This window comes from Hypanus sabinus, chromosome 11 (assembly GCF_030144855.1).
Source record: "Hypanus sabinus isolate sHypSab1 chromosome 11, sHypSab1.hap1, whole genome shotgun sequence".
Classification (NCBI taxonomy): domain Eukaryota; kingdom Metazoa; phylum Chordata; class Chondrichthyes; order Myliobatiformes; family Dasyatidae; genus Hypanus; species Hypanus sabinus.
In genome coordinates, this window is record NC_082716.1 from 12,185,622 (window position 1) to 12,208,888 (window position 23,267).

Consider the following 23,267-nt stretch of genomic DNA (forward strand, 5'->3'; position numbering starts at 1 on the left):
CTCAATCCCCTGACTAATGAAGGGCAACTCACCATATGACTTCTTAACCACCTGATCAACTTGCATGGCACACATGAGGGTCTATGGATTTGGGCCCTGATATTCCTCTGTCCCTCCACACAGCTAAGAATCCTTCTATCATCCCTGTCCTCAAGTTCAGTCTTCCAATGTGTGTCACTTCATACTCACGGTTTGCTTCACAGAGTAGTCAAAAATAAACCAGAAAACATGTTTAAGACTGATCTAACTGCAGAACTAGATAGCATAGCACAAAGCCAGGTGGATGAGATCTGGATGAAGTTGATTTATGCTGCATATGATGAACATGTGGGAAAGACTGGTTCAGGGAATCAGCTGGAATTGGTTATAGTCACTGCCAATTCGGTGATTTTCCTTTCACGTCCTTCTGTAATGAGGTAGCCGGAACTGAAAGGACTGTTTCCATGCTGTACAGGGTGTATGGGTGTCCTGGGAGGGATATCACCTCCAGCTCACTCACCTTTGGTCCCCACCAGACACTTAACTCTCACCTGTGGCTTCAAGTAGCTGTTTGCATGCGACAGCAGCCACACCCTGGTACTGCAGGCTAAACCAGCTGAGGGCAGCCAGCAGGCCTCATACCCCAGTGAGATAGGGACATGCCCACCCTAGCACGTGAAGTCAGCTCCAACAGATCAGCCAAATAAGATCTACAGTGAGATCCAGGAAAACCGGTTTGGCCAAGCTCTGTGGAGAGTAGAGGTCATGACAGGAAGAAAGGGTTGTCACAGTAACCAAGCAAGACCCAGATCTGATGACCACTCACACCACTGGACCCAGAGTGCTGAGGCTGAGAGAGTGGATCTGACCCAGTGCAATGGCTTTTCCCACTTTAAAAAATCTGCACAAGTTTCCTGTCATTGTTGGATAATGATAGACATCCATTATAACTCTGACTCTCTTGGACACTATGCAGCCATTGAAAAAAATTGGAGTCAAATATTTAGTGCTTATAAATATTTGGAGACAAACACTTAATATTTAAAAGATTAGAAATAGAGGATACAATATCTTACCAAGAATGGGCCCCAGCAGACACAGGAGACACACATAATGGTCACCAGCTGTACTAACATTTCCACATGCTGAGACTTTCCATTCCTGTGGGACTTGCTCTTCACACGTGCTCTCACCAAAGTTATGCCACTAATCGTATTGCATATCAAGGAGATGCCAAGGGAGCTCAACCCCAGCAAGGAGAACAGGAGCAGAATCCCACTTTCTTTCCCAAAGGAGATGTCTTTTGTTTTCATAAAGCACCAGGTAAGGGTGCACTGAACTGTATATTCTCCGAAGTTGAGGTTGGGCAGCAGAGCGATGCACAGTGCGAACAACCAGGTGGATCCCAGGGTAAACTTGGCGCAACGGATGGTCATCTTGGTCGAGTGAAGGAAAGGATGCGTGATCTTGAGGCACCGCTCAAGTGCCATGACGCTGCCCAGGAACAAGGCAGAGAGGCCAAAGAAAACCATGCAGGTCCCTAAAACAGAGCAGAGATACCCAGAGGGGTCAAGCTCCTGCCAGTCCATGTCCAGTGCATACACTCTGACTGTTATGGCCCCAGCAACGAGGTGTCCCAAGCAATCCGTGAAGACTAGTCCGCTGGCAAACAGGAGGAATGAAGCTCTCCATTTTTGCTGAAATCTTTTGTAGGCCTTCACCAGAATCACAAAGGCAATGCTGTTGGATATTACCCCTACGGTCATGAAGATAATTGGGAAGCTAACTGATACAGAGTTTTTCGTACAAACCGATCTATTGGAGCTGGGATCAGTAGAACTGATGTTGGCCTCAGACATCGTTCGGAAGAGATCCATTTAGGGTGGTTCACCAAAATCCATGTTGCAGCATTCTTCCAGCCCAGGGCTCTGAAAGTGAGACACAGTGTTAGCAAGCCTGGCATTAGGGAAGGGTGAGAATAAGACCAGTTTCAGAGTGTGAGTTGCTACCTTCAGCAACACACCAGCTCTGCAGTCTCAAAGATTAGAAGTTCAAAATTCAAATTAAATTTATTATCAAAATGAACCCATGCACACTACCCCTCTATTTTTCTCTTTTCTGCACTACTTTTTTAATTTAATTTATAGTTTTATTATCACGTCTTGCAACTTACTGCTGCCACAAACAACAAATGCCAGTGATATGATCCTGACACCACAAGATGCATTTTCTTGATGGCATTCAAACAGATATAAAGAAACACAACAGAATCAATGAAGAATTGTATACAAACAAAGACAGACAAACAACCAATGTGCAAAAGAAGGCAAATTGTGCAAATACAAAAAGAAAAACAAAATAGTAAATAAGTAATATTGAGAACATGAGTTGTAGAGCCCTTGAAAGCCCATAGGTTGTGAAATCAATTCAGTGTTGGGGTGAGTGAAGTTATCCACACTGTTTCCGGAGTTCCCTACCACCCATCCCAATCTCCTTGACCCACTCGCATCAGGAAGGAGGTACAGGAGCAACAGGACTAGGACTGCCAGACTGAGTACCAGTTTCTTCCCTCAGGCTGTGAGACTAATGAATACCGTGCCACCACCAAAGTCTCTTCACTAAGTCAGCGAGCTGTTTACCTGTGCTTCCCAATTCACATGCATTTTGAATTATATTTTATGAACGTATCTGTGCTAATATGTTGTTTGATGTGCTATGTGTGATATGGGTGCACCATGGTCCAGCGGAACGCTGTTTCATTTGGTTGTATAGATATACGGTCAGATGACAATAAATTTGAACTTGAGCCTGATGGATGAGGAGTAATAACTAATCCTGAACCTAGTGGTGTGGAACCTAAGGCTCCTATATCTCCTTTTCAATGGTAGCAGTGAGAAGAGAGCATGGCCTGGATGGTGGGGGTTTTTGATGATGCTCTTCTGTGACAGTGCTCCGCACAGATGTGCTCAATGGTGGGGTGGACGCTTGCTGTGATGGACCGGGCTGTATCCACTACCTTTTGTCAGCTCAGACAACATCTGTGAAGGGAAATAGACAACCAACATTTCAGGCCAAGACCCTTCATCTGGACTCTGCCCAATATATCACAAGCACTATCTAAATGCAGCACAGCTTGGTATAGCAACTGCTCTGCATGTGACTGCAAGAAACTGCAGAGGGACAATACACAGAGCTCAGGAACCAGCCTACCCTCTACGGACTCTCTCTACACTTCCTGCTGCCTCAGTAAAACAGGCAACATAATCAAAGACCCCACCCACCATTGACATTCTCTCATCTCAGCTCTCCAATCAGGCCCAAGATACAAAAGCCTAAAAGCATGTACCACCAGGCTCAAGGGCCGCTTCTACTCCACTGTTATCAAATTCTTGAAGGGACCTTTTGTATGGCAGGATGGACTCTTGACCTCACAATCTTCCCTTGTTATGATCTTGCATTTTATTTTTATTTTTTCTCTCTCTGCACATCGGGAGTTGGTCTTTTTATTTAAATTGGGTTCATCCAGGTTTTGTAGCTGCCTGTAAGCAGGCGAATCTCAAGGTTGTACAATTTATACATACTTTGATAATAAATGTACTTTGAACCTACACTGCACTTCCTCGGCTGAGTTCTTCCAGCATTTTGAGTGTGTTATTCTGCCCTTCCTCTGTAGCTGTTACACTTCATTCTGCATCGTTATTGTTCTGCATCAATACACTGTGTAATGATCTGGGCTGCAAGAACTGTTTGCAAGAAAGTCAAGCTTTTCACTGTATCATGGTACATATGACAATAATAAATCAATACCGACACATTCACCCCACCTTTGGAAGCATCATCAAGAAGGCAACATCTAGTATCTCAAATCCCCACACCCCAGGCCATCTTCCTATAGCTATCATCAGGCAGGGAGTACCACACCACTAGGTTCAAGAACAGCTACTTCTCCTCACCATTTGGTTCTTAAACCAATTGGGACAACCCTAATCACTCAATTTAGCAACACCAAACCATTTTGATAAGGCTGCACTAAAATAGACTTTGTTTCACTTTGATCTAGTTTTGTTCCTTCTTGTGAAAAACTGTGTATCCTTTGTGATTTTTTGTGAACATTGCTTATATGGTCTTACGTGTTTCTCGTTGCACTGGTGCATACAGTATATGGACATGTGCAGGGGACAACAAAGTCAACTTTGATTTTGAAAGATTTAAAGACAATAGGCAGTATATAGAAAACAGAACAGTACAGCACAGGAATCAGCCCTTTGTCCCACAATGTTGTGCCAAAACCAATTAAATTATTAATCAATTGGTCAACTAAATTAGGCTAGTGGAGGAAAAGAGCACATTGCACCTCCCAAGTAGAGACATATCTCCACCTGGTCACACCATCAAAACATCTCTGAAAAGGCTCTAACGTATCTTCCTCTACCACCACCCTGGACAGCCCACTCCAAGCACCCACATTTCCCTCTGTAAAGAAAAAACGAGTGAATGAAAGGGGTAGAGCAAGAGCTGGCAGGTAATAGGTGGATCCAGATGATAGGCAGATGGGAAGGGGGGTACAGAAACTTGAAGGCACACACTCAACAATTCAGAAACAGCTTCTACCCTTCTGCCAATTTCTGAAAGGACATTGAACCTATGAAAACTAACTCACTACTTCTTTTATTTCTCTTTTTGCACTGCTTATTAAATTTAACTGTTTCATATATATATATATATATATATTTACTGCAATTCACAGTTTTTTCTCTATTAGTATGTATTTCATTGTACTGCTGCCACAAAGTCAACAAATTTCACAACAAACACTGGTGATATTTTACCTGATTCTGCCTAGAGCAGTGATGAAGAGTCATGGACCTAAATTATCAACAGTTTCTCTTCCCGCAGGTGCTGCCTGACCTACTCAAGACACGTTACACTCCCGTAATGTTTCAAAATAAAATTGTTTTCAGCTTAACATAAATTATTAGTCTCACACCACAAGGATTTGGGCTGGACTCTTGGCAATTGGCAATTTATTTTAATGATTATTTATTCATTGGTATATCATGTTCAGTTCTAGTTGACTCCTTACAGGAAGGGTGTGGAAGCTTTAAAGAGGATGCAGAGAAGATTTACCAGGATGCTGCCTGGATTAGAGAGCATGTCTCATGAAGATAGGTTGAGTGAGCTAGGGCTTTTTTCTTTGGAACAAAGGAGGATGAGAAATCTTAAAAAAGAAATAAATAACATTAAATAAGCAATCAATATCAAGACCATGATATGAAGGTTCTTTGAAAGTGAGTCCATAAGTTATTGGAACATTTTAATGGTGGGGCTAGTGAAGTTATCCCCTTGGTTCAAGAGTCATGAACCAAAGGGGATAGATTGCAGCTCCATAACACTCTTGTCAGATCACACAAAGTATTGTGTTCAGTTCTGGTTGCCTCATTAGAGAAAGGATATGGAAGCTTTAGAGAGGGTGCAGGGGAAATTTACCAGGAAAACACCTAGATTAGAGACCATGTCTTATGAGGAGAGGCTGAGCAACCTAGAGCTTTTTCCTCCTTGGAGCAAAGGAGGATGAGAGGCCACATACAATATCAAAAAAGGCATTTTTTGAGTGGATAGCCTAAGACTTACTCCAGGGTAGAAATAGCTTTTAAAGGCAGACATAATTTTATGGTGATTAAAGGAAAGTATTGGGTGGGGGGCCGATGTCAAGTGTAGGTCTGTTTCGTTTGGTTTTTTTTTACACAGAGAGTGGTGGGTGGATGGAACACACTGCCTGGAGTGCTGGCAGAGGAAAAATCAAGTTTATTATTACTGACGTATGTCGTGGAACTTGTTGTTTTTGCAGCAGCAGTTCAGTTCAAGTCATCCAAATTACTGTAAGTTATGAAAAAACTAACAACAGTGCCAGGAGAAATAGTGAGATGGTATTCATGGGTTTATGAACTGTTCAGAAATCCACTTCAAGTAAAACAAGCCCGGCCCATCCAACCCCTCCTCATAACTGAAACTTTACACTTACATGCATTAAGGCATCTAGCCACTAAGAACTGGGATTGGGAAGTTTCCATACTCGGAGGTTTGTAAACCCTCAGAACCCGAAGAGTTCTGGCCAAGCACAGATCCAAGATAGAGGCTGATACATGCCTAGTCCTCATTAGGGGATCGGAGATAGAGATGGTCAGCAACTTTAAATTCCTCAGCATTAACGTAGCAGAGGATCTGTCCTGGGACCAGCATGCAAGCCCCATTACAAAAAAGCTAGAGCAGTGCGTCTACTAGATGTGTGTGTAGATTCAGCAAGTCACCAAAAACTCTGACACACTTCTGTAGTTGCACACTGGAGAGTACCCTAGCAGGTTGCATCACACCCTGGTATGAAACATCAATGCCCAGGAATGGAAAGGTCTACAGAAATTGATGGCACAGCACAGTCCATCACAGACAAGGCCCTCTCCACCACTGAGCACATTTACAAGGAGCACTGCCACAAGAAAGCAGCATCCATCATCAAGGACCCATCATGTTCTCTTCTTCCCACTTCATTGGGCAGCAGGTAGAGCAGACTTAACTCTCACATCACAGGTTCAGGAACAGAGATTACCCCTCAACCAGCAGGTTCCAGAACCGACACGGATAACTTTACTCACCTGAACACTGAGCTGATTCCACAACCTATGCAACACACTCAGAATGCTGCAGGAACTCATCAGTCCAGGCAGCATCTATGGTAAAGAGCAAGCAGCTGACGTTTTGGGCCAAGACTCTTCATCAGGACTGGAAAAAAAGATGAGAAGTCAGAGTAAGCAGTGTATCTTCTTACCCTGGACCAAAACAACAACTGTTTGCTCTTTTCCATAGATGCTGTCTGGCCTGCTGAGTTCCCCCAGCATCTGTGTTGCTTGAATTTCCAGCATCTGCAGGTTTTCTCGTTTGTAGTTCCACAGACTATAGACTCACTTTCAAGGACTCTACAACTCATTATTTTCTTCTAAATCTGTTGGTGAAATCCCTCATTGCTAAAACCATCTTTTCTACAGCCTCCATTAGACTATAAGGCCATAAGACAAAGGAGCAGAATCAGGCCATTCAGCCCATCGAGTCTGGCCCTCTATTCTATCATGGCTGATTTATTATCCCCATCAACCTCTTCTCCTGTCTTCTCCCCGTAACCGTTGATGCTCTTACTAATCAAGATCCTATCAACCACTGCTTTAAATATACCCAATATACTTGGCCTCGACAGAATTCCACAGATTCTATTGTATTGCTTTATTTTCCTGTAGATACCTACAAGAAAATGAATCCCAAGGTACTATGTGGTAATATTTATGTACTTTGACAAAGAAATTTACTTTGACTTTGAACCTTAAGGTGATCAGGGGATGAGGGGCTCAGCCAGGAATGTGGTTAAGTCAATGTAACAGTTCTGTGTTGGATAGCAGAGCAAGCTTGCGTAGTTACAGAGCAGGCTACATCACCGGCTCCGCATCCGCACAAGACCAGAAGACACAGGAGCAGAATTGGGCCATTCAGCCCATTGAGTCTGCTCAGCTGTTTCATCACATCTGATCCATTTCCCTCTCAACTCCATTCTCCTGCCTTCTCCCCATAACCTTTCACACCCTGATTAATCAATAACCTGTCAACCTCTACCTTAAGTACATCCAACGACCTGGCTTCCACAGACACCTGTGGCAATGAATTAAATAGCTTCACCAACCTCAGGCTAAAGAAATTCCTCATGTCTGTCTAATTGTACATCTCACTGGCCTGAGGCTGTGCCCTCAGGTGCTAGAATATCCCACAATCTATTTTTAGACACATATACAGCACATATCTTAAATGCTTTTCAAATAGAGTGGTGATACTATAGAAGACCTTGGTGAATCCGACGTCTGTACATGTAGTTCTCAGCTCCAATTTTGAACTAATTGTGAGGAGGGCCTCCGTTAGTCAGAATTGACCATAGGTATTGCGTTCCAGCTGTCTAGATACACAAGCCTGGGCAGTACGATATGGAGAGCAAGCTGTTGCACATGTAGCAAGCTCCCCCTCTCCACGCATCTAATGAACCCAAAGGAACGGCAGAGACTAATACAGTTTGGCACCAGCAGCATCACAGGAGCTGCTAGTCAGCGTTGAACTCAACATAGGACTGCCTTAGGACTCCAGCTCTGGAATTTTCCCTTGGGGGCTTCCTTCTGGAGCCTTCCCCCATGAGTGGGTATAGCCACAAAGCACTGGAGGTTTGACATCAGAGTTTTCCTTCTCCTAGATGAGCTGCCAACCACGGCTAACGAGCCCCATTTGCCCAAAGTGACCGGTTTTACAGCACCAGTAACCTGTCTTTGCCCCTGCTCCTGTTAGTAGAAATGGTTCTACTGGGCTTAGTAGCTAAGCCACATATGAAGATCAGGAGCTGGACTTGGCTATTTGAGGCACACACCATTGGGAACATTAATTGTTGGTGGGAGTCTGTCCCCATTACCACCCCTGGCTATGACAACCTTAATCACATTAACTGAATTTAAGTCCCTGATGTTGGGGCTTGGCCAGAGCCCTCTGCCTCGAGGTGCACTGCTCAGCCTGCTGAGTTCCTCCAGCAGTTAGTTTGTTCCTCTGAACTTCAGCATCTACAGACTCTCTTAACGATCCTGGTTACACCAGGAGCAGTTTGGGTCCCTTAGCTAAGAAAACAGGACTGAAGAGGGTGTGGAGGAATGACCCCAGAATTGAAGAGTTAATGTACCAAGAGCATTTGATGGCTCTGTGCCTGTTTTCACTGGAGTTTAGAAGAATGAGGGGAATCTCATTGAAACCCATCAAATATTAAAAAGCCCAGTTAGAACAGAGGCAGAGAGGATATTTCCTATGGTGGCGGAATACCTTATAAATACTTAACCATCTCTGTCTTAAAATTGTCTAATGGTCTGTGCCCCACCACACACAGATGCAGAGAATTCCAGAGATTCATTCCCTTTTGGCCCCACATTCAACTATGGATGTGCTGGCATTGGGGAAGGTCCAGTGGAGGTTTACGAGAATTATCCTGGGATGAAGGTATTAACAGATGAGGAATATTTGATGGCTCTGAGCCTGTAATCATTGTTGAGAAGAATGAGGGTGAGATCTCACTGAAACCTACAGCCTTGATAGAACGAATGTGGAGGTGATGTATCCTATAATGGGGGCGTCTAGGACCAGAGGGCACAGCCTCTGAATAAAAGAATCTCCCTTTAAAACAGAATTGGGGAGTGATTTCTTTAGCCAGAGGGTGGTGAATCTGTGGAATTCATTTCAGGGATGACTCTGAAGGCCAATTCTTTGGGTATACAGTACGTATTTAAAGCGAAGATTGATAAGTATTTGATTAGTAAGGGTGTCAAAGATTATGGGAAGGAGGCAGGAGAAAGGAGTTGAGAAGGAAAATAAATCAGCCATGATGGAATGGTGCAGCAGACTCAGAATCAGAATCAGGTTTAATATCACTGGCATATGTGGTGAAATTCGTTGTCCTGTGGCAGCAATACATAATAATGAAAACTATCAATTACAGTAAGTATATACAGTATAAGAAAAGAAAATTGAATTGAATAAGTAATACAAAAAGAAGGGAAACAAATAGTGTTTTGGGGTTCATTACCCGTTCAGAAATCTGAGGGTGGATGGGAAGTGTGTGTGTCTTCAGGCTCCTGTACCTCCTCCGTGATGATAGCAATGAGAGGAGGACGTGTAGGTACAGCAGGCAGTGAAAATGGCAAATGGTATGTTGGCATTCATAGAAAAAGGATTTGAGTACAGGAGCAGGGAGGTTCTACTGCAGTTGTACAAGGCCTTGGTGAGACAGCACCTAGAGTATTGTGTGCAGTTTTGGTCCCCTAATCTGAGGAAAGACATTCTTGCCATAGAGAGAGTACAGAGAAGGTTCACCAGATTGATTCCTGGGATGGCAGGACTTTCATATGAAGAAAGACTGGATCGACTAGGCTTATACTCACTGGAATTTAGAAGATTGAGGGGGGATCTTATTGAAACTTATAAAATTCTAAAGGGATTGGACAGGCTAGATCAGGCATGGGCAAACTACGGCCCGCGGGCCATATGCGGCCCGTTAAGCTTTTTAATCTGGCCCGCAGAACTTGATGAAATTATATTAATAAACCTTGTTAACGTTTTTTTCCCCACAATTCTGGCGTTTTCCCAATAGATGACGCACTCTATATACATTTGTGGCGACCCATTTCCTGGCACATCCGAACCGGCTCACAATTAGCCAGCGTTCCGGCTAAGGGAGATAGCCTGCGGGGATTTGAAAGCACAGAGCTTTGGAGCCTCTGCGCCACGGGTGGCAGGTTGAGGGAGGCTTAAAAGTGAGGCTGGGGATATCGAATAAAGTTTTTTTCTTCGACTGCAGTTACCGACTCCGTGTTGTAATTTTAGCGCTGCATGTAGCACACCGCTACACATTGACCTTTGTTGAGGTGCAGCGTATTACTCCACATTTGCGCTTTACTCTTTGTTCGGCTCGACCTATTTGTGTGAACAGGCGTTCAGCGTCATGAACATCAACAAAGCCAGCCACAGATCCAAGTTAACTAACCAACACCTCAGATCCATCCTGAGAATCGCCACAACAAAACTAAATCCAGACTTTGATGCGCTGGCTAAAAAGGGAGACCAACAACACTGTTCCCACTGAAATTAAAAATAAGTTTCTTCGTTGTGTTATGTAAAAAATGCATTTGACAATATTTTTCTCAATAAGCCTTACATGTTACATGTCATTTCTGTTAAGTGATGGACATGAGTAGTGCGCAGGTGCACGTACGTTCTCAAAATAAAAAATGTGCTCCAGATCAAATAATGCGCTCCGCATACTGGCGCGCTGTCACTGTTCTGTCTTTGTGCTGGTCGTTGTTGAGTTTTGGCACAGGGGACAATTGAATAAGAAGGAGCAGGACACGTAGACCTGCATCTCCTACTGTTTTTGAAATAAAGACAGTCAGGAGGAGAGTGATGATGATAATATCTTGAAGGATAACAGAATTTTCAGTGCTTTAAAATAATAACTGTTACTATTAAAAAAAGCTGTATTTTATTCATTTAATTTTCAGTGTTTTAAGTCATTTCAATAAATAGCTAAATACCATGGGACTTCAAAGACAGATATTTTGTTGTAATGCATTTGTTCATTTTCAATTGAAATTAAAGCAAATGTTTTCTACTTATCCCATGATATTTTATTTTCTCTTATGAGGTGTATTACCAAAACACTCTGTCCATCTGCTCCTGGTCCGGCCCCCCTGTCAAATTTTAGAACCCTTTGTGGCCCACAAGTCAAAAAGTTTGCCCACCCCTGGGCTAGATGCAGGAAGATTGTTTCCGATGTTGGGGAAGTCCAGAACAAGGGGTCACAGTTTTAGGATAAAGGGGAATTCTTTTAGGACCGAGATGAGGAAAAACTTCTTCACACAGAGAGTGGTGAATCTGTGGAATTCTCTGCCACAGGAAACAGTTGAGGCCGGTTCATTGGCTATATTTCAGAGGAAGTTAGATATGGCCCCTGTGGCTAAAGGGATCAGGGGGTATGGAGAGAAAACAGGTACAAAGTTCTGGGTTGGATGATCAGCCATGATCATACTGAATGGTGCTGCAGGCTCGAAGGGCCGAACGGCCTACTCCTGCACCTATTTTCTATGTTTCTACGTGTCCTGAGTGATGGTGGGCGTGGTCGATGGGCCGCCTTCTTCAGGTATCAGTTTCTGAAGGATTCCTCGGTGCTGGGGAGGCTCGAGCCCATGGTGGAACTGGCAGAGTTCACAAATTTCTGCAGTGTTTTTTTTTCCGATCCTGTGCCGTGGACCCGCCATTTCAGACGGGGATGCAACGAGTTAAAATGCTCGCTACTGTACATCTGAAATTTGCGAGTGTCTTTGGTGACATACCAGAATCAGAATCAGGTTTATTATCGTGAAATTTGTTAACTTAGCAGCAGCATTTCAATGCAATGCATAATATAGAAGGGGAAATATAAGTAAATCTATATATAATAGATTTTAATCCTTCAAAAACATAAATAATATAATTTTAATAGAGAGGTAGTGTCCAAAAATTCAATTTAGGAATCGGATGGCGGAGGGGAAGAAGCTGTTCCTGAATCACTGAGTATGTGCCTTCAGGCTTCTGTACCTCCTTCCTGATGGTAACAATGAGAAAAGGGCATGTCCTGGGTGATGGGGGTCCTTAATAATGGACGCTGCCTTTCTGAGACACCGTTCCTTGAGGATGTCCTGGGTACTTTGTAGGCTAGTACCCAAGATGGAGCCGACTAAATTTACTACTCTCTGCAGCTTCTTTCGGTCCTGTGCAGTGGCACCCCACCCCCCCCCCCCCACCCCCATACCCGACAGTGATGCAGTCTGTCAGAATGCTCTCCACGGTACATCTATAGAAGCTTTCGATTGCTTTTGCAGACATACCAGATCTCTTCAAACTCCTTGTGATATTTAGTCGCTGTCTGGCCTTCTTTACAGCTGCATCGATATGTTCGGACCAGATTAGGTCCTCGAGTTTCCTCAAACTCCTAAAGAAATATAGCCGCTGAAGTTCTTTCTTTATACGTAATTGCATACGAGTCAACGGGCCAAATGGCCTAATTCCGCTCCTCGTGTTTTCATGGTCCAGTGAATTTTCAAACATACTGTATCTCCTAACGACTACCCCGCCCACCATAAAATCCCACACCTTTCTGCAGAGGGATAAATACAATGGAATACGGACAGTCGCTACTTAACACTTTTATATATAAAAATACTTCATATATACGAACACTTATGCTGAATATATAAACTCAGATTGGGGAATCTATAATCCTTTCTAATACCGCAAAAATAAAGATTTCCCCAAAATACATACGTTGAGTTTTTCGGAGCAGATGCTAAATGTGAAAAATACCAAGGTAATTTGCTACAACAAACTACAGGAGCAGGAGAAATGCGGAAACACCCAGTTTAAGATCTGGTTTCGGTAATTTACGTATTTAGAATTTAGCATTTAGCGCAAGTGTTGATACCACTTTGCATGGAACCTCCATCATCTCGGTCAAGGCTGCCGAGACCCGGGTTTGCAATGAAAAATTCCACCCCCTAAAATTGCCCCATCTCTCTTCGGGTTATTAATCTTCTCCCCAGATTGCACCTGCGACCATCGATCACTAACGGTGGTGCGTAAATTCGAGGGGAGATCTCGCCACGGAGAAAGCAGGATAGAGAAAGGCAAACAGCCGCATCTCTTTGAACTTCGGGAAGTTCCAGGGTCTGTATTAAATCTGGAATCTATATACCGCTTTCCAGGTTCGATTATGTAAAAATTAAGTTTCAAACGTGTTGTAGAGCCTCCTAAAGGGGTGTTTCCGCAATCTTGTTTTAATCCGAATTCTCGTAGTTTTAGTGTCCATATAAGCTGAATTCGGCTTTCAGAGACATCCATACTGTAAAAGATTAAATGCTTACTTGTATGCTCCGTGCGGTCCAAAATCCCGATGCCGCTCATCGCAGCGCCCGCTCCCAGTGAGTGAGGACACTGAACTCACCTCTCAGCCCGAGTTAAACTTGAGTCGAGTGCGCTTCCTTATCAGGATTGGACCGTGCTCGTCACGCCGCCCAGTGACGCGGCGGAGTTGAGCACCACTCGTCCTGGAGGCAAGATGTCTCTGAGAATGCAAGCTGCAGAAAGTTAGAAACTCAGACAACTCCATCAGGGGCAAAAGCCTCCCCAGAATCGAGGACATCTTCAAAAGGCGATGCCTCAAGAAGTCCGTATCCATTTTAAGGATCGCCATCCCCATGCTCTCTTCACATCGAACTAATCAAGGTGGAGCTACGGAGCCTGAAGAGACAGACTCAGCGATTCACGAGTAGCTCTTTTCCCATCCATCGTTAGATTCTGAACGGACAATGAACCACCTCTTTCTTTCTTTTCTTTTTCAATCTTTCTATTAGTTTTTTTTAAAAAAACATAACATAATATTATATTACATATGTTATGAATACAATAGATTTGAAATTGAGTTGATAACAAGATAACAATATCTTATTAAACTATCAGCGAAAAAGGATCATACAATATCAATCTAATCTATATTGATTATACATGAAAAGATTAAAAATAATCATCAAAAGAAAAAGAAAAAAATGTAAAATTTAAGAAAAAATGTATATTTAAAGAAATAATAAAAAAAAACCTAAACTAACATGGGCAATAATAATAGTTTATAAGTATATGATAGTGTCAAAAAAACTCCGGAACTCCACACCAAAACAAGAATAATATGAGTAAAGGTCTGGAAGAAGTCAAATTAATTCATATGAAAGTGTCGAATGAACGGTCTCCAAGTTTCTTCAAATTTAGTTGATGAATCAAAAATAGTACTTCTAATTTTTTCTAAACTTAAGCAAGAAATAGTTTGAGAAAACCATTGAAATGTGGTAGGAGGATTTATTTCTTTCCAATTTTGTAATATAGATCTCCTGGCCATTAATGTTACAAAGGCGATCATTCGTCTAATTGAAGGAGAGAATCGACTATCATCTTCATTTGGTATACCAAAAATTGCAGTGATAAAATGAGGTTGTAAATCAATATTCCAAATTGAGGAAATGGTAGTAAATATGTCCTTCCAATAGTTATGTAAAGTAGGACATGACCAAAACATGTGGGTCAATGAAGCCACATCTAAATGACATCTGTCACATTGAGGATTAACATGAGAATAAAACCGAGCAAGCTTATCTTTAGACATATGAGCTCTATGTACAACCATAAATTGTATTAAAGCATGTTTAGCACATATAGAAGAAGAATTAACCATTTGTAAAATTTTTTCCCATTTTTCCGTTGAAATATTGTATTGAAGTTCTTTTTCCCATTCCTGTTTAATTCTACCAGATATCTCTGGTTGTATCTTCATAATCATATTATAAATAAGAGCCACTAAACTCTTCTGACAGGGATTTAAAGTAAAAATCATATCTAAAAAATCTATCAAAGTTGAATTAGGGAAGGATGGTAAAACTTTATACAAAAAGTTTCTAATTTTTATTTTTTTGCTTTTAGTTTATGGGCCGACTTTAAATTATTAATATTGTTGAAGTTTCATGTTCTCCGGTTGCTCCTGTACCATTTTTCCTTCTTCCTGGATTATGGGTTATGTGTTTTTCTCAACCTTTCATGGCATATACAATTAATATTAGCATGATGGATAAGTCTATTAATTTTATTTCTTGGAATACTAATGGTTTAAATCATCCGATTAAATGTAAAAAAATATTTAAAGTATTCCATAGACTAAATGCTAATATTATCTTTGTACAGGAGACCCATATTAGGAGGGAGGATAATCAACGCTTTTTTAGGTTCTGAAAGGGTCAACAATTTCATTCGAATTCTACTGCTAAAATTAGGGGTGTGTCTATTTTTATAGACCCCTCAATCTCGTTTATACATCATGAAATTATATCTGATCCACAGGGCAGATTTTTGTTGATTACTGGTTCACTTTTTAACCGAAAAGTGGCTTTAGTTAATATTTACGCTCCAAACTTTGACTGCCCTGAATTTTTTAAACGTTTATTTATTACCCTTCCTAACCTAAATGAATATATGTTGATAATGGGTGGAGATTTCAATTGTTGTTTGAATCCTTTGATGGATAGATCTAAACCTATTCGAACTCTTCCGAATAGATCAGCTTTACTTATTAACTCTTTTATGGTCGATGCGGGAATTACTGAAATATGGCGGTTTTTGAACCCTAAAGATAAAGAATTTTCGTTTTTTTCACATGTATATCATAGTTATTCTAGAATTGATTATTTTCTTATTGATCATCGTTTATTAGCAGATGTTATTGACTGTAAATATGATTCTATTGCTATTTCGGATCATGCACCTTTGAAGTTATCTATCAAGATTTCGGACTCTTTCATTAATACTAGATCTTGGAGACTCAACGCTACTTTGTTTCAAGATCCAGAATTTATTACCTTCATAAAAAAGCAAATTGACTTATTTTTTTCAACAAACTATGCTGAAGAGATTGACAGAGGAATACTTTGGGACTCTTTTAAGGCTTTTATTCGTGGACAAATTATCTCATATTCTGCTGGTAAAAGAAAACAAAGATATTTAGATATAGCTTTATTGGTGGATAAAATTAAAGAAATTGATAAGATTTATCCCGTTACTCCTACCAAGGAACTTTATAAGAAGAGAGTTGAACTGCAAATGGAACATAGCTTACTGTTATCTTCTTCAATTGAGAATCAATTAATTAGGACCAGGGCTCAATTTTATATCCATAGTGATCGAACTGGTAAATTGTTAGCTAATCAATTAAGTGACAAATTATTAAAATTTGTAAACAAGATGGTAATCTGACTACGGATCATAAAGAAATTAATAATACCTTCCAAAATTTTTATAAATCTTTATATCAATCAGAATTTGATGGTGATCTGTCTATGATGGATAATTTTTTTAACAATTTGAATATTCCCAAATTGACAGATGAAGATCGAAGTTTATTTGATGCTCCTATTTCTATGGCTGAGGTAGGAGAGGCTATTTCATCGATGAATTCAGGGAAAGCTCCTGGCCCTGATGGTTATATTATAGAATTTTTTAAAACTTTTTTTTCTTTGCTTTCCCCTTGGTTATGTGAAATCTTTAATGATGCATTTATTAAGAAGAGACTACCCCAGTCCTTTTATGAAGCTACTATCTCTTTAATTCTTAAAAAAGATAAAGACCCTACTTTATGTTCATCTTATCGCCCTATATCGTTACTAAATGTAGACTCTAAGATTCTTACAAAAATTTTAGCTATTAGGTTAGAAAAGGTACTATCACAGATTATTTCAGGAGATCAAACTGGTTTCATTAGGAACCGATACTCCTTTTTTAATGTTAGAAAATTAATTAATATAATTTACACTTCCTCACCCACAACTCCAGAATGTGTTATTTCATTAGATGCTGAAAAAGCTTTTGATAGAGTTGAATGGACACACTTATTTAATGCCCTGAAGAATTTTAATTTTAGTTCTAATTTTATATCATGGATTAAATTAATATATTATAAACCTGTTGCTTCTGTTCTTACGAATAATTATAGATCCTCTTTTTTTCAATTATCTCGTGGTACGAGACAAGGTTGTCCCTTAAGTCCTTTATTATTTAATATTGCATTAGAACCTTTAGCCATTGCTATTCGTGAATCCCCTAATATTTCTGGTATTACCCGTAATGAGAAATTATACAAGTTATTGCTCAATGCCGATGACTTGTTGTTATATATTTCTGATCCTGATAATTCTATTCCCGCTATTCTATCCTTGTTGGCTCAATTTGGTAGTTTTTCTGGTTACAAATTAAATTTGGATAAGAGTGAACTTTTCCCTTTAAATGCACAAACTTTATTGAATGACAGGATACCATTTAAAATTGTTACTGATAATTTTATTTATTTAGGTATAAAAATGACCAAGAAATATAAAGATTTATTCAGATTGAATTTTTTTACCTATGCTTCATCAAATTCAACAACTTACTACTAGATGGTCTCCTTTATCCTTATCATTGGTTGGTCGGATCAATGCTGTTAAAATGATGATTTTACCGAAATTTTTATATTTATTTCAAGCCTTACCAATTTTTATTCCTAAATCTTTTTTTGATAGCATTGATTCAAAAATTTCCTCATTTGTGTGGCAAAATAAAAACCCCATATTAAGTAAAAGAGAGTTACAGAAATCTAAAAAAGATGGTGGTTTAGCTTTACCCAATTTTAGATTTTACTATTGGGCGAATAATATTCGGAATTTATTATACTGGAAATTAGATTTAGATTTACCATTGTGCCCACAGTGGGTAAATTTAGAATGTAACGCTACACAAGGATATTCTTTATTTTCTGTTCTTGGCTCTTCTCTCCCTGTTGACTTAGCTAAACTTAATAAACAGATATCTAACCCTATTGTCAAACATACATTACGAATTTGGTTTCAGTTTTGTAAATCTTTTACTCTAAAAAACTTCATTCTTGATAGCCGTATCTTACTTAATTTTTTCTTTAAACCCTCTTTAACAGATCAAGCTTTTAGTATATGGAAAAGGAAAGGTATAAAATGTTTTCGTGATCTTTTCTCTGAAGGTAGTTTGATGTCTTTTGATCAACTTTCTAACAAATTCAAATTACCTAAATCTAATTTTTTTAGATACTTACAAATTAGGAACCACCTCACTACTTATTTTAATTTTGCACGACTTATTTATTTTTATATATAAAAGTACTTATTGTAATTTATGTTTTATCATATTTTGTAATGGACTGCTGCTGCAAGACAGCACATTTTAGAATCAGAATCAGAAGCCATCTTGGTGAGGCTTTGGTGTCCTGGATAGTTGGAGGATAGTACCCATGATGGAGTTTATAACACTCCGCAGCTTATTTCGAACCCATACAGTGCCCACCCCCCATACGAGACATTAATGCAGCCAGTTAGAATGCTCTCCATAGTACAGATGTAGAAACCTGCAAGTGTCGTGGGTGACCTACCAAATCACCTCAAGCTCCTAATGAAATATAGCATGAAATATGCCAATGATATTAAATCTGATCCTGATAACTCTCAAAGTTGCTTCCAAACAAATTGACCTCACACCCAAAGGAGAGCTAACGATGGACTTGAGCACACAGGTTGTAAAGGAGGAGAGCGATGTGAGCACAGAACGTCGATTATTTAGGTTCAGATTTATTTGCCACATGTACATCGACACCGACAGAGAAACGTGTCATTTGCACTAACAGCCAGCACACCCGAGGATGTGCCAAGGGCAGCCCGCAAGTGTTGCCACACATTCTAATCCACATTAACCATGCTCACAGAACACTACAAAACAGCAAATATAAAAAAACATAGAACAGTGCACCCCAGCAGAGGCCCTTCAGGTCCCAAGCAGGGATCGTTTTTAAAAAATACATCTTTTTTGTCAGTTAGTATATAGTCTGTAATTTCTCAATGTCACAGTGTGCATCTGTGTTGTCCTTTTGGATTTATGTTATGTTTCGTTTATGTTTAGTTTTTGCCTTTGCACTGGCCCTAGTTTTTCACTTTGTTTTGTAGGTGTGTCATTCTGGATCCTGGGCATTGTCGAACTCGTTTTGATCACTAATTCAGATTGGCATCTCTTGCTTAGCAAGGTACTGTCAATGTCTGAGGGTGCATTTCCGGGAGGACATGCCAACCCCTCTTTGTTGGGTCATTGTGGTTCCATGTCGTGTGAAATTCAAACTTGAGTTCTTCTGTGTATTATCAATGATTTCTGTTCATCAAGTTCTGTACAGTTTGCCTGAGCTCTTGTTAGATTTTCTAATTAATTTTTGTGATCAATTTTTAGTTTTATTTGAATTGCTGAAGTATCCTTGATTCCTGCACGAGTTTGCTAGTGACCCTTACATTGCGGCCCACAATGTTGTGCTGACCTTTAAACCTGCTCTCAGATCAAATTAACCCTTCCCTCCCAAATAGCCCTCCATTTTTCTTTCCTCCAGGTGCCTGTCTAAAAGTCTCTTAACTATCCCTAACATATCTACTACCACCCCTGGCAGTGTGTTCCACACACCCACCAATTTCTGTGTTAAAAAAACCTACTTCTGACATTCACTCCCTCCACCTTAAAATTATGCTCCTTCAGCCCTGGAAAAAAGTCTCTAGTTCTCCACTCTATCTATGCATCTTATTACCTTGTACACCTTATCAATTCACCTTCCACCCTCCTTCTCTCCAAAGAAAGACCCTAGTTCTCTCGACCAATCCAAGTAAATCTCCTTTACACTCTCTCTACAGCTTCCACTTCCTTCCTGTAATGAGGTGACCAGAGGTGAACGTAGTACTCCAAGTCGTGGAGATTGTGCGAGTTAATTCCAGGCATTAAAGGTTCAAGAAATGTTCAAGATTCAACTTAATTTATTGTCATACACACTAAGGTGGACTGTCCAGGTCTGAAGTTAATGAAGGCACAGTGTTAGATTGAACTGAACTGAGCTAAAATTAATATGCCTGGACTGTTCTGATGATTTGTAGTTTGGTATTTTATAATCTGTGTTTCTTGCTCTTTTTTTTTTGCTGTTCGTGAGATTTGCTTTTTTTTTATTGTGCATAGGATGTTTGATGTTTTTCTTTGAACAGGTTCTGTGGTTTTCTTTCCTTGTTTTGAAGCCGTCTAAGGGAAGATGAATCTCAGAGTTTTATACTGCATACAAACTTTCTTAATAAATGTACCTTGAATCTTTGAAAGTGTAATGAAATTCCTTGCTGGCCTGAAGTGCACAGAATAAATGGCATAAATGCACACAGACCATGGAACACAGAACAGAACAGTACAGGAACAGCCTTTCAGCTCACAAGGTTGTGTTGAGCCAATTAAAATAGCAACTGAACACCTATCTAAACATCCCTCCTATTTACACAATGTCCATATTCCTCCATTCTCTGCACACACATGACCCTAGCTAAGAACCTCTTAAGTGCCTCTGTTGTATTTGCCTCCATTGCCACCCCTGCAATGCATTCCAGGCACCGAACACTCTCTGTATAAGAAGTTTCACCCCTTTTGAACATAAATGCAGGCAGTCTGAAATTAGACATTTCAACCCTGGGAAAAGCATTTCCACTCTGTCTCTACCTCCCATAATTTTATAAACTTCTATCTGATATCTCTTCAGCCTCCACTGCTCCAGAGAAAATGAACCAAAAGTACTTTCTGTTTCCTTATAGTTCATACCCTCTAAACCAGATAACATCCTGGTGACTCTCTTCTGCACCCTCTCCAAAGCCTCCACATCCTTCCAATAATAGGGTGACCTGAACTGCACACTGTACTCCAAGTGTGGGCTAACCAAAAATCTATATTGAAGTTGGGTAAATATTGGTGAGACCTAATTTGGAGTAACAGGCAGGAAACAAAAGGACTTAGACAGATTAGGAGAATGGGTAAGAAAGTGGCAAATGAAATACAATGTTGGAAAATCTGAGATGCAAAGGGAATTGGGAGAACACCCTGAAGGTTAACTTGCAGGTTGAGTCAGTGGTGAGGAAGGCAAATGCCATGTTAGCATTCATTTCAAGAGGTCTACAATACAAGAGCAAGGATGTGATGCTGAGGCTTTATAAGGCACTGGAGAGGCCTCACCTTGAGTATTGTGAACAGCTTTGGGCCCCTCATTTTAGAAAAGATGTGCTGGCATTGGAGAAGATCCAGAGGAGGTTCACAATGATGATTCCAGGAATGAAAGGGTTATCATATGAGGAATGTTTGATGGCTCTGGATCTGTACTCACTGGAATTCGGAAGGATAAGGGGGCATCGCATTGAACCCTTTCAAATGTTGAAAGGCCTAGACAGAGTAGATATGGAAAGGATGTTTCCCATGGTGGGAGAGTCTAGGACAGAGGGGCACCCTTTCAAAACAAAGATACAGAGAATTTTCTTTAGCCAAAGGGTGGTGAATTTCTGGAATTTGTTGCCACATGCAGTTATAGAGACCAGATCATTGGGTGTATTTAAGGCAGAGATTGATAGGTTCTTGATTGGACACGGCATCAAAGGTTACGGGGAGAAGTCCGGGAACTGGGGTTGAGGAGAAGAGAAAAGGATCAGTCATGATTGAATGGTGGAGCAGACTTGATGGGCCAGATAGCCTAATTTTGCTCCTATGTCTTATGGTCTTATGGTCTTTATTCCTTGGAATATGTAAGATTGAGGGGAAATTTGATAGAGGTATTCTAAATTATGAGGGCACACATAGGGTAAATGCAAGCAGGCTTTTCCAACTGAGGTTGGCTGGGTGGGACTACAACTAGAAGTCATGGGTTAAGGATGAAAGGTTTAAGGGGAATTGGAGGGGAAACTGCATTACTCAAAGGGTGTTGAGCTGCCTGTGCAAGTGATGCATGCAAACTCGATTTCAATGTTTAAGAGAAGTTTGGATAGGTACATGGATGGTAGGGTATGGAAGGCAATAGCCTTGGTCCAGGTTGATGGGAGTAAGGAAATTAAATGGGTCAGTGTGGATTAGATGAGACAAAGGGCCTGGTTCTGTGCTATACTTCTCTATGTCATACCTCATTCTTATACTCATTATCCTGAATAGTGAAGGCAGTCAGGCCATACACATTCTTTACTAGCTCATCAACTTGCCTAGTAGGGGTAGGAGTAGGCCATTCCATCCTTCAATCCAATCTCACCATTCAATGTGATTGTGGCTGATCTATGTTGGACTCAACTCCACTTCTGTGTCCGTTCCCCATTACATTCACTTTCTCAGTCTTTCAAATACTTACTCTTTCCGCTTGAAAAATGTCTAGTGATCTGTACTCCACTACCCACAGATACAACGAATTCCAGAGGTTCATTAGCCTTTTGGCTCCACATCCAAGTAAGGGAGCAGAGGAGGTTTACAAGAATGAACCTGGGAATAAAAGAGTTAACATATGAGAAGTAGTTGATGGCTCTGGACCTGTACTCACTGCAGTTTAGAAAAATGAGAGACGGGAGGGTTTCTTTGAAGCCTACCCAATATTGTTAGGACTTGATAGGGTGGAGGTGGAGAGGATGTTCCCAATAGCGGGGGAAGTCTAGGACCAAGGTGCACAGTCTCAGAGAAGAGAAATTTCTTTAGAAGATAGTGAATCTGAGGAATTCATTGCCACAGATGGTTGTGGAGGCCAGATCATTGGGTATATTAGGAGAAAACAGGAGAATGATGTTGAGAAGGAAAATAAATCAGCCATGATAGACTAGATGGGCTGAATGGCCTAATTCTACTCCTATGTACTGTCAAGCACTGCTGTTTTATAATATGTACCATATGCAATACCATGAAACTATATTAAATAACGTGTGGTTATTTAAGTTACAGTTGCCTTCCTCTCAGCTTGAACCAGTCTATCCTCCTCTGCCCTCTCTCATTTACAAGATGTTTTCCCCCACAGAACTGCTGCTCACTGAATGTTTTTTTTGTTCTTTGCACCATTCTCTGTAAACTCTAGAGACTGATCTGCGTGAAAATCCCGGTTTATTAGCAGTTGGATGTCTTACCAACTTCAAGCCATTCTGCAAATCAAAGCCATATAACCATATAACAATCACAGCACGGAAACAGGCCATCTCGGCCCTCCTAGTCCGTGCCAAACTCTTAATCTCACCTAGTCCCACCTACCCGCA

The 23,267-nt window shown here is 40.6% G+C and overlaps 1 protein-coding gene across 3 annotated transcripts in view; it reads right to left on the minus strand.

The window, feature by feature from the left end:
* LOC132401536 (prostaglandin F2-alpha receptor-like) overlaps positions 1 to 22,428 on the minus strand; it is a 55,606-nt gene extending 33,178 nt beyond the window's left edge. Inside the window, exons 1-4 of one of the 3 annotated variants that reach the window (XM_059983555.1) lie at positions 22,385 to 22,428; positions 13,494 to 13,693; positions 6,630 to 6,756; positions 1,056 to 1,907 (exon numbers count right to left, since the gene is read on the minus strand). In XM_059983555.1, the coding sequence (XP_059839538.1) occupies positions 1,056 to 1,856 (801 nt within the window). In that variant the 5' untranslated portion in view covers positions 1,857 to 1,907; positions 6,630 to 6,756; positions 13,494 to 13,693; positions 22,385 to 22,428. Of the gene's footprint in view, positions 1 to 1,055; positions 1,908 to 5,062; positions 5,195 to 6,629; positions 6,757 to 12,461; positions 12,568 to 13,493; positions 13,694 to 22,384 lie in introns of those variants that run through there. The other 2 variants (XM_059983557.1, XM_059983556.1) reach the window with 2 other exon arrangements.
* Positions 22,429 to 23,267: the final 839 nt, after the last annotated feature.